General features: G+C 39.1%; 1 protein-coding gene across 1 annotated transcript in view; it reads left to right on the forward strand.

Annotated features, from left to right (window-relative positions):
• The window catches only part of NFKB1 (nuclear factor of kappa light polypeptide gene enhancer in B-cells 1), a 150,628-nt gene that overhangs the window by 68,999 nt on the left and 69,304 nt on the right, over nucleotides 1-12,325 (forward strand). The window contains 1 exon segment of the mRNA XM_006893113.1: nucleotides 2,946-3,094. Within this exon segment, the coding sequence (XP_006893175.1) occupies nucleotides 2,946-3,094 (149 nt within the window).

Raw genomic sequence — 12,325 nt, forward strand, 5'->3', positions numbered from 1 at the left:
AATTTTCCTCAGCTTCAGCTTGAACTTGCATATGAGTAGTTGGTGGTCTGTTCCACAATCAGCTCCTGGCCTAGTTTTCACAGCTGATATTGAGTTTCTCCAGCGGTTTTTTCCACAGATGTAATCGATCTGATGCCTATGCATACCGTCAGGTGAAATCCATATGTATAATCTACGTTTATGTCTCTTAAAAAACGTATTTGCAATGAATACGTCATTGGTTGTGCAAAATTCAATCATTCTATCTCCAGCTTCATTTCTGTCACCAAGTCCATGTTTTCCGACTACTGATTCTTCCTTCCCTGTTCCCAACTTTTGCGTTCCAGTCACCCATTATTATCAATGCATCTTCATTGCATGTTCGATTGATCTCCAAGTGTAAAAGTTGGTAGAAATCTTCTCTTTCCTCTTCTTTGGCTCTGGTTGTTGGTGCATATATCTGAATGATAGTGGTATTTACAATGACTCAGTATATTCCTTACATCTTCTTTTTTTTTTATATGACCGTGATTCTTCCCTGCTGTTGTCCACTGTGAAATAGATCGTGTGATTTCATTTTTTTTAAAAAAAAATTTATTTATTTGTTTGTTTGTTTGTTTGTTTGTTTATTTATTTATTTTCATTTCCATGAACATCTACAGAGATTTTGGAATTCCGTTCATTCATTGTTGCACCCTTCTCCCCGCCCATCCCTCTTCCCCCCACCTCCCCTGTTTGCTCCTCTCCTTAAAAAGCAAAAGTAAAACTCCCTCATTGTGTACCTTCCATCTTCTTTTAATACTTCCTGGATAATTTAATATTCTTCCTAAAGCATCCTTGATTATAGGAACTCGAGGTTTGCATTTGTTCTTCAGTTCCTTGAGTTCACTTTTTTTTTAATATTCATTCACTGTTGCACAATTACCTACCTCCTCCCCCATCCCTGTCCTTTTTGCAATAATACTCCTCTTATTCTGGGCTGTTGTCATATGTATAATGCCTAATCATATATTCCTTTCAGACAGCTCTTTCTTTCATCTGTTTGAATGCAGTAGTCATTAGCACAGCTAGGATTCTGAAAGATGAAAACAAGGTTGCTTTCTTTTTAGAGTGTTAATGTTGGGACTTTTTCAATGACAGGAATTTGTGATATTTTGTAAGGTTCTGTATAAACGTACACAGTAAATGCAACAGTAGACTTAAAAGCACTGTTTGGCCAATTAGCAGCATCATGATAGATGGTGAAGAGATTGAGATTTTTTTGCAGCTACAGTTTGCTTGACTCCACAATAAACACCCTTGATACCAGCAACCGAGAAATCAAAAGATGAATTGCATTGAGAAAGTCTGTTGTCAGGGACCTCTCCAGATTACTGAAGAGCAATGATGTTAGTCTAGAGACTAAGGTGCACCTAATCCATGCCATGGTCTTAGCAGTTATGTGCCATGCATCAGAAAGCTGGACAATGACTAGGGATGATAGGAGAATTGATGCTTTTGAGCTGTGGTGCTTGTCCTGGAGAGGGTGAAACCAGGTTACTCCTCGGAGGCAAGGATTCTGAAGCTCTGTCTAACAAAGTTCAGGCATGTGGCAAGAAGGGACCAATCATTGGAGAGGGATATCATGCTTGGGAGGTTGGAGGGAGAGCACAAGAAAGATGAGATGGATTGACTCACTGACTGGGGTAATGGAAGTAGGTGTGTCAGAGACAATAAGGTTGGCTCAATATAGAGCAGAGTTCAGAGCTGTTGTACATGGGGTCACTATGAGTCACAAGCAACTTGACAGCATATAACAACAGTAAAAATTGTGAGAATGGCACAAGATTGGGCAAAGATTCACTGTCTTGTACAATGAATCACTATGAGTTGGGACAGAGTTCTAGAAGGCCAACTGGAGCAACAAGGATAAAATGCCAAAATGTCCGTGTTTTTATTTTTAATTGCTATTCTTACCATTCTTAAGGTATAACAGTAAAAAAAATAAACTAATTTAAATGAAAAAATTCTTAAATAAAAGCTAACTATGTGTTAAATTTAAGATTTCCAGTTAGACGGTAAACTGGTTTTGAGTCTAGGAAATTTATTGTAACATGGGTATATGTAACTCAGTATTCAGAGTTCACAGATGTCCTGAAGGCTGAGGAATCCTAACAGTTGACTGTGGACTAGATCCTGGGCTTATGTGTCAATGGCTAACCATCAGTGTCAGATCTCTGGGCACTCTCCTTCTCCTGCCTCAATTTGGCACTGTTAGAACACACTGTTTCTTCTCTCCTCCCCTCTTCCCTTTCTTGCCATTAATCTTAAATTCATTTACCATCAATCACTTGTCAACCTTGTATGAGGACCAAAAACTTCGAAGAGAATGTAGATGAAGGCATGTTCTTAGTAAGAAGGTGTTATATTATGCTTCATTGCACGTGGGAGGCTAAGATGATGAAGCTTCGTCTCACCTTCTTTGGGCATATTACTAGGAGAGGCTATTCCTTGAGAGAGACGTCATGCTTGGGAGGTTGACGAAGGAGAGGAAAACCTTCAGCCAAGTAAACTGATACAGTAACTGCAGTGAGCCGCTCAAGTGTGTCAGAGATTGTGAGGAAGGCACTTGATAGGACAAGTTCTGATCAGTTATTCACAGGATCTCTATGATTCGTACTCAACTTGATGGCAGCTAACCACAGCACTTTGTGTGAAATGCTCTGTTCCAACATGTTTTATGCACGTTTTATTTTACAGTAGTCCACTCCCTGGTGTATATCTTTCCATCCCACAGAACAGCCACGTTTAGTGTTGTGATTTATTTCCATCCTGTCATTTGTTCAGTGCATATGGTGCTATGGCCATATATGTATATATTTGTATAATTTGTTTCTTTCTCTATGTACTTACTGGCTTCTCATAAGTAGTTTTCCATATTACTGATAATAAGATGTGCTGACCTTTGAAACATGTTTCTTATATAGATCTGCAACTATGTGGGGCCGGCAAAGGTCATTGTTCAACTGGTCACAAATGGAAAAAACACCCACCTGCATGCACACAGCCTGGTGGGGAAACACTGTGAGGATGGGATCTGCACTGTGACAGCTGGACCCAAGGACATGGTGGTCGGGTAAGTGCAACGCGTGATGCAATGGAAGGCAGGGACAAAGACGACATGCGACATGGGATCTTTGTCTCTTCTGGCCCTTTAGATTAAGAATCTTCCTGAGACTGTCAGAAAACTTCAGAAAACATGTAAACCTGTACCTTCACTTGAACTCCGAGGAGTAAGGTGACCACAAGTCAGTTTGCCTCAAACCACGAGTTTGCGTTTGTGGTCCTGGCCTGATTATTTTTAGCATCCCTTTTACTCTCAAAAGTGGCTCAGTTTGCATGATACAGTCTATGGTCTCCTGATCTATAATTCGTTTGTGGCACTTTTAACAATAGTTGCCTTCTCCTGGAAAAGAGGAAACAAGTGAGAAACCTAACTCTCACAGAAACCTAACTTACAGAAATCAGCATTTTAAAGATAGTCTCAACCTCTTGATTTTATCAAGTCACTGAACTCTCAGCTCTGGATTTATAGTGTGAACATTTTGAGCATGATGTTGAGTGTACTGTCAAGTCAGAACCAACCCATACCTAACCCTCTGACTGGTTTTCAGAGGCAGTTAATCACACAAGGGGAGATTGCCCATTGTTTTCCCACAGAGCAGCTGGTGGGATTTGAACCAGGTGCCTTCAGGATTACAGTTCAGCTTCTTGTCACTAGACCACCATGTGAAGTAGATAAATATTGTGTCAGTTCTGGTGAGCTCTGGTGGCCTAGTGGCAAGAAGCTGCACTGCAATCCAAGAGGTGCACGGTTCAAATGCACCAGATGTCCTGCTGGAGAAGGAGGAACAATCTCCTCCTGTACTAGTTAAGTCTGATTTGACAGTACACACACACACAAAAAAAAAATAAAAATATAAAAAATAATTAAAAATATATTAAAAGAAAAATAAAATGCTAAAAAAAAGGAAAAAAATAAAAGAAATATTGTATCAGTTCTTTGTATTGTATCTGCTCTGAAAGGTTTCACAGATAAGACAAGGCATAAAAATTTGTTTTGACATTCATTAGGCTTGAAGTATAAATACAAAATTACATTCGTTTAAGAGTTTGCCGTACAAATGGGGGGAAATTTAAGGAATGAAATAGTTCCACTTACTGGATAAAACTTAATTTAATCTAAAGTAAGGAAGACTTTTTCAATTAATTTTGCATAATTCCATAAAACACCTTTAAAGATTTTCTAATCCTGGTTTAGATATTTTATGGTGAAATTCCAGTTAGTTGATCTGGGCATTCACTCAAAAAGAAAGGAATTGTTTAAATTGACTGTAATTAAACTGATGGTAGCATTTCTAGCTTTGAGTTTAGATCAGGTTTCAAATTGGTTGTTATTAGGGAGGTTGAGCTTTCATGTTCCAAGGCATTTCTTTGTTTGACTGTGAAAATATTCAAGTGTGAAAAACCTAGAGAGAGCTCTTTCAAGTCACTAAAATCTGATTCTTTTGATGTTGGAGAAAAAAGCACCCTAGATTGAAGGAAGAAGCTTAAATTGATTTGAAAAATACAAGTATGCTTTATATGAACTTGTTTCAACATCCTCTTGAAAAAGTGGTCTGTTTCCTTTTCTGTATCACAGTTGGTTATCATGTGTTTTGGAATACCCTTTCCAAAAGTTCCTTATTGGCCTCTGAGCTTTGAAATGCAGGATAATTGCCACAGTTTCAGGCTAATTGATCATTTAGTGTTTCTGCAGCTTTACATCTGCCAATTTGAAGTGTTTATTCTCCTTGGTCTTGCTTAATCTGTGTGATAATCATATCCTTCAGAGGAAGTTGTGGCTGACTTTCCCTAGTAATAATCTTTGTTATTATAAAACTCTCTATATATTGTCCATAACTTGTTTCTGTGACATGAATTAGCTGTCTTTCAAAAATTTAGAAGAAACTAAAATAGACTGCCAAAAGCACAAAGAAATACTCTTTTTCACGGGAATAGTAGAGTGCTCCTGTGAGGCAAAAGTGGCAGAGCTCCATCTCATACTTCAGGCATGTTGCTAAGACAGGCTGTTTCTTGGGAAGGAATATCTCGCTTGAAAAGTAGGAGGGTCAGCAAAAGAGAGGAAGAACCCCAACAAGATGGATTAACACAGTGATTGCAACAGGAGGCTCAAGTGTGTCAGAAATGATGAGGACGGCACAGGCTAGGACAGAGTTCAGATATCTTGCTCATAGGGTTGCTATGAGTCATACTCAACGCCACCTAGCAAAAACAACAATTTAAGGTGCCCTGGTGCCATAATGTTATGTGCTGGGCACAATCCAAAGGTCAGAGGTTCACATGCAGCACTGCTCCTTGAGGAAAAGAAAAGACTTTCCTCATTTAAAGATTTACAGCCCCAGAAGCCCAATGGAAGGTAGGGTCTCCGTGTGTCAGAACTAACTTCATGGCAGCGTGTTTAGGTTTTGGTTGGCTTAATAACTTAGGAGTTCCTGGGTGGCACAGCTAATGCATTTGTCTGTCAGCCAAAAGATGGGTATTTCAAACTACCCAGAGGTGCCTCATAAGGTCCTGGAGATCTGTTTCCAAAACATATTGGGTTGTCATGAACTATAATCAACTAGACAGTGTTAGTGAAGAATATGGATTATATAACGGACTATCAAAAGAATAAACAAATCTATCCTTGGGGAAAAAAGCAGCCAGATTGCTCAGCAGAAACAAAGATGGTGAAGCCTTGGTTTCACATAGCTTGGGCATGTTATCAAGAAGGATCAGTCCCTTGAGAAAGACTTCAGAAAGACTTCTTGGTAAAGGGTCATGGAAGGAGAGGAAGTTGCTCAACGAAATGGACTGACACAGTGACTGCAGCAGTGAGCTTGGGAACAGCAGAGACTGTGAAGTTGACTCAGGATCAGGCCGTGTTCCTTCTGGTACATGTATGGTTGCTATGAGTCAGAGGCAATTCAGGGACAGCTCCAACAATAACAACAGACCGCACCTGGTTATTTAGATGTCATAAGAAGTTGCACTGCCGACACAAAGGCAAGTGATTCAAATCCACCATCCACACCAAGAGAGCAAGATGGACAATCTCCTCCCATGTAGTTTAATCAACTATGAGTTGCTGCTGACTCAACAATACATAACAATAACAATGGGTGGTCAGTTTTCACTGTGGTTAAGGCATTCAGTTGCTAAGAACCCAGTAGGTGCAGTTATGTGAGTTCAAAAACTAGGATGCACCTGATTAAAGCCAGGGTCTTTTCAGTCACTTGCTATGCATCTGAGAGTTGGGCAGGGTAAGGATGACAGTAGAAGAATCAATGCTTTGGAGTTTTGGTAATTGAGGAACACTGAATGGACTGCCAAAAGAACAAATGGATGTGTCTTTAGAGTAAGCGCAGACAGAGTGCTGCTTAGAGGCAAGGGTGCCAAAGCTTCATCTCACATACTTTTGAGCATGTTTTTAGAAAGGATTATTCCTTTGAGAAGGACATCATGCTTGGGAATGTATAGGGTCAGTGTATGAGAGGAAGACCCTCAATGAGATGGATTTGACACAGTGACTATGGCCAGGGACTCAAGTATGTTGGAAATAAAGAATGTAATGCTGAGTAGGAAAGGGTTCAAAGCTATTGTTCATAGCGTCTCTGTGGACTTACTTTGTCGTCTCTTACTGAACTTGACAGCACATAATAACAATGACAACAGGTAGATATATTAAGTACTTGGCCGCTAACCAAGAGTCAGTTGTTGTTTGCCATTAAGATAATTCTGACTCATACCTATCCAAAAGGATAAAGTAGAACTGCCCTACAGGATTTTTCTAGGGGATAATTGTTTGAGGAGAAGCTTCGCCAACCTTTCAGTCATCAGCTGAACAATTAAAACCATTGAGCTATAAGGCTTCTGAATCAGAAGACTGGTGGTTTAACTCCTGAGAGGGGTTTTGGAAGAAAAGCTTGGTAATCTAATTCTAAAAAGTCAAAGGCACTGAAAGCCCTAAGCCTGTGGGACACAGTTCTCCTCTGAAACACATAAGGTCACTGTGAGTAGAAATCAGCAGAACAGTGACAATTTTGTTCTTCTTTTTGTACTGGTTAATGTCTCATTAGAGACCTATAGCAGGAATTGGGAGCTCTGGTGGCCTAGTGGCAAAAAGCTGTGCTGCAATCCCAAAGGTTTCAGGCCACTAGCTACTCTGCGGAAGAAGGATGGGCAGTCTCCTCCCATGTAATTATTGCCTCTGAAAACTCTCTGGAGGGTCAGCTATGGGTTGGTTACACAGGAATTGAAGTGAGGCATCCTTTTACTTTGTATCGTGTAATGAAATGTGTATCCTAGTAGCTGCTAAGAGCCATTCATTCATTCAGCAAACATTTTCAGCATCTAAACGTCAAAGTTGGATTAGCAAACATCAGAATGTCTGATTATAGTGCTGTAGGATTTTCTAACGCTATACAGTTTCACTGATCAATTGCTTTTTCAGTGTTCTATGAGACATGATATTCACTTTATAATTTAATTTTTGACTGAGAAACTTTTTGCTTTTGATATTCTCCAAAACACACTCCTTGTCATAATTTATTATCTTTTAAAAATATGTTTTGAAATTGTATTGTCAGAGCCTATCCCATTTTAATAGAAAGAACAGCATGCCAGTGAAGAATATTATAGAATTCTATAGAATAGTAACCAGAATTTTATTTCCAGTTCTATCACTCTCAATAGTAAAACTGGGGATAGGTTACTTGACTCTTTAGGACTTTCATGCCTCCCTCCCTTTATAAGATGTGAGAATTGGATTATAGAATCTGTTCCCAGACCCTTTCCAGCACCAAAATTCTAGACTGAACATTAACTCATACTGTGGAATGACATGAGTAAGTAATTGTGATGTGTCATAAATTTTATGACTGAATTATAAATTGGTGACATATAGAGAAATTTAGGAAGCTAGCCAGAGTTATTTCTTAGACTTGTCAGTACTAATAATGAAACTGAGATAGCCTGTTTTCCATGCTGCAACTTGGGCTAAGTGTTCAGATTCACAAGCAAGACATTGTTCCAACCTAAGAAAAAAAGGTAAGATACATTTAAAATATGGCACTGAAAAGAAAAATAATCTTTGGTATAGATGACCAAAACAGAATGAGTTGTTATTTGGAGTATTTCTTTTTGGAATGTTTCTGTTTGCCTTTCTTTCAGCATGAATTGTCAATAAAACATAATTTCTATTTGCAAAGGTCTAATGCGTGACCCTGGAGGACATTATGCTGAGTGAAATATCTCAGTCACAAAAGGACAAATATGGCATAGTGCCACTGTTGTAAAGTGGGACTGACATCGAGGTTAGGGGGAAACTAAGAGGGGACAAATAATATATACTGCATTGAAACAGATGAGGGAGAGTACTGTTTAGGGGGAATATATGATTAGGTATTATTATCATGACAGGAGTCCAGAATGAAACCTGCATAGTAGAGTGGATTTGGGGGTGGGAGGGATTGTATAACAATGATTATGTTTTTTTGTAACTTGTCAAAAAGAAACGTGAACTGGAGGAGGGATGGGCAGGAAGAAAAGTGTGCAACAATGAATGGAAATATATGTATATGTATATATAAATATTTTTTTAAAAAAAAGAGTTCTGATGGCCTGTGCTAAGAAGCTGCATAGCCAACCCAAAGTCAGTTAGTTCGAATCCACCAGCTGCTCTATATTAAAAAGATGAGAATCACTTACCACAACAATGACACCAACAAATATTTTCACAATATATATTAATAACAAAAATACTGATATTTTAGGCCACTTCAGTGAAACTTTGTTTTCATTTTGGAGATGTCTTTTTAAAATTTAATTTTAATGTCTTTTTATCCATTTACTGCACTCATAATAAAAATGATCTTGTTTTGATACTTTATACAGACTCTGAGTAAAAGCTATTTGTTTCAATATTTTGGTTCTTTGAAATTTTCCTTTAATGGAAAGTCCATTTTCTCTGTTACTTGATTTTACTTTAGGCCTCCTTCCTTGCCAGCTATTACCACAGCCTCTTCTTCATGGGAGAGCACTACAAGTAGCTGTGTAACTACAGAAGAGAAACAGGACCTCCTTTAGTTTGTTCGTTCAGGTCATATGAAGTGACTGTTTCAATCAATTGGGGGGGAAAATGCTGGAAGTTGAGAATTTCACATGATTAACCTTTTAAGGTCTGATGACCTAGCGATAAGGGGCTGCCCTGTCAGTCCAAAGTTAGGCGGTTCAAATCCAACAGCCGTCTCCTACTGTGTGATTTATAGCCTCTGAAAACCCTCTGGAGGTTAACCTAGGAATCCATTTTGACGCAATGGCACATAACCAAAACAGCAGCCTTTTGTATGTATATTAATGAAAGGAACTGTATTGAGAAAATTGACCAATATAGATTAAGACTGGAAGTACTCAGCTTCCAAATTAGAGTGTGTGCTTGTGAGTCAGAAAGCTCTTTTAAATCAACCTATAGTCAATGTTTTAGTCGAGAGAAATAAAGGCAACTAGAGAGGCTACTTTGAATTCCAGTCTAGTGGCATGAGACCACAAGATAGCAAATAGCCCCTCAGTGATTAAGCTGATCATGGAGAGAATTAGTATAGTGCCATTTACCAAGTAAGCTCTGGTACCCTAATGGTAAGAACCTGGGCTGCAATCCCAGATGTACTCAGTTCAAATCTACCAGCTGCTCAGTAGAAGGATGGGCAATCTCCTGTGAGATGAACTGCCTCTGAAAATGCACTGGAAGGTCAGCTATGGGTCGGTGCTGACTCTATGGTACACAACAACAATGATGATGGAGATAATTGGTATAGAGTTTCAAACCTGGCTACTGGTGATAATTTTTTTTTTAAAAAAAAAGGAAACCTAAAACACATTGCTATCAGGACAGAAGTGATTTTAGCTGACCTCTAGCCTCTTTTTCTCCCACAGAGCACCAGCTGCTGCATTAAACTCATCAGAGAGATGGTATCTTGATGTTGTTGTTGTTGTTGTTATACAGTGTCTGAACCAATCCATAACTGACCCTCCAGTGGGTTTCCAGAGTCAGGAAATCACACAAGAGATTGCCTGTTTTTCTCCCACAGAGCGGCTGATAGATTTGAACTGCATACCTTTGAATTGGCAGCATAGTCCCTTACCACTAAGCCACCACAGCTCCCTTCCTTAGAGGGGAGAGCAGTGCAGAACCCTATGAGCTATGCCACAAGAGTTTATTAATAAAAATTAGCATCTTATAAAGTAGTCCATTTGATAAAAATATTAATACCAGGCTCCAGTCCCACAAATTCTGATTTCATGAGTTGAGAGTGGGATACTATAGGAATTTAGCATCAGAATCAGCAGGAGGGTCTGTTAACGCACTGGTCCATACTCCTCTGTTTTCTGATTCTGTAGGTTTGGGACAGGTCTTCAACGTTTGAATTTTTAATAAATTTTTAATAAATATATTTCCAAGTGATAATAATATTGTTAGCTTGGAGCCTATACTTTGAAAACGATCGGTTTAGAAGATGATATTATAGTCATCTTACTAAGGAGATCTGGTTGCTCAGCTCACCAAAAAGACTAGGCATCTCCAGAGGTTCAGATCCATCAGCTGTTTGAGGGGAAGAAAGATATTATTTCAGCCTTGGAAATCCAATGGAGGGTAGCTATGACTTGGAACCAATCCAGTGGCATTGAGTTTGCATTTTTAGTTCCATTACTAGCTGTTATAAACTTTATTTTGTTCTTTTTTTTTCCTTCACAGAAGTTTGTTTTCTGTTTCTAGTGAGGATTAGGGTGGAATGTGAGTTTATTCTATTCTGCCTCCTATTTAAAAAAGCATTTTGGGCTCTTGGGCCTGGTTTTAATTGTTTTTGGTCAAACATTCTTCTAAGTGGTATAGCACTGGTCTGCCCATTTGCTGTACAGGGGTAACTTGTGGTTGCTGTGATGCTAAACACTGTGACACTGATGTGTCAGATGAGATAATGGTTACCCCTGGTGGACAGTGTTTGGTGGAGCTCTCCAATTAAAACAAGCTTGGAAACAGGATTGGCATCCACTTCTGAAATAGCTTGCCTTTGGAAACTCTACGAACATGGAGAAACAATGAAAATTATACAAGTGTTCAAGTCTTTTGTTCATAGGGTTGCTGTAAGTCATCTACGACTCAGTGGCACCTAACAACACAGCAATATTGCACTATAATACAAATACTATAATTGTCGGTTTTAGGTGGTGTTTGGGTAACTATAGATCATAGCAACCCTCTGAACCCTGCCCTATCTTGTGCCATCTTTCTGATTTCTGCCGAGTGTCAGCTCATTATTAAAGTCATTATGTTTGTCCATTCTCTCTTTTGCTGACCATCTCACATGATGTTTTTTTCCTGTTTCCTGAAAATGTGCCAAAGATGTGAGACAAAGTTCCACCACCTTTGCCTCTAAGGAGCACCATTATTGCACTTATTACAAGACAGACTTGTTTGTTATTTGAGCAGTCCATGGAATAGTCAACTATTAATTAGTCTTCCTTATTCATTCACCATTATTGCACTTATTACAAGACAGACTTGTTTGTTATTTGAGCAGTCCATGGAATAGTCAACTATTAATTAGTCTTCCTTATTCATTATCTCACCTTCAATTGAATTGCATAGGGAGCAATTGGACATGCCATGGCTTCGGTAAGACACATTTAGTCTTTAAACTGATGTCTTTGCACTTCAGCACTTTGAAGAGGTCCTTGACAGCATATTTTCCCAAAGCTTCACATGGTTTTGACTTTTGACCGCTGCTACTGTGGGTATGATTGTTTGTAGATCTTTGCTACCATGGTCATTAATTGTAGATCCAAGTAAAATTATAAATACATTTATAATAAAATTATTGACAACTTCAGTCTTTTCTCCATCTCTAATGATGTTGGCTATTGTTCTAGTGGTGAATACTTTTGTCTAAACCATACTGCAGTCTTTGATCTTCTTAACCCAGGGCTTCAAACCTTCCTTTCTTCAAGTAAGGTCATGTCATCTGTGTAACACAGATTGTTGATTAGTCTTCCTCCAGTCCTAATGCCATATTCATATGTTGTTGTTGTTGTTATGTGCCGTCGAGTCGTTTCCGACTCATAGCAACCCTGTGCACAACAGCCCTAAACCCTGCTCTGTCCTGCGCCAAACGCACCGCCTCTGACACACCCATCCCGATTACCCCAGTCACCGAATCAATCCATCTCATAGAGGGTCTTCCCCTCCTGCGTTGTCCCTCAACCCTCC

Source organism: Elephantulus edwardii, unplaced genomic scaffold, assembly GCF_000299155.1.
Source record: "Elephantulus edwardii isolate Elephantulus edwardi_28Jun2011 unplaced genomic scaffold, EleEdw1.0 scaffold00122, whole genome shotgun sequence".
Classification (NCBI taxonomy): Eukaryota; Metazoa; Chordata; class Mammalia; order Macroscelidea; family Macroscelididae; genus Elephantulus; species Elephantulus edwardii.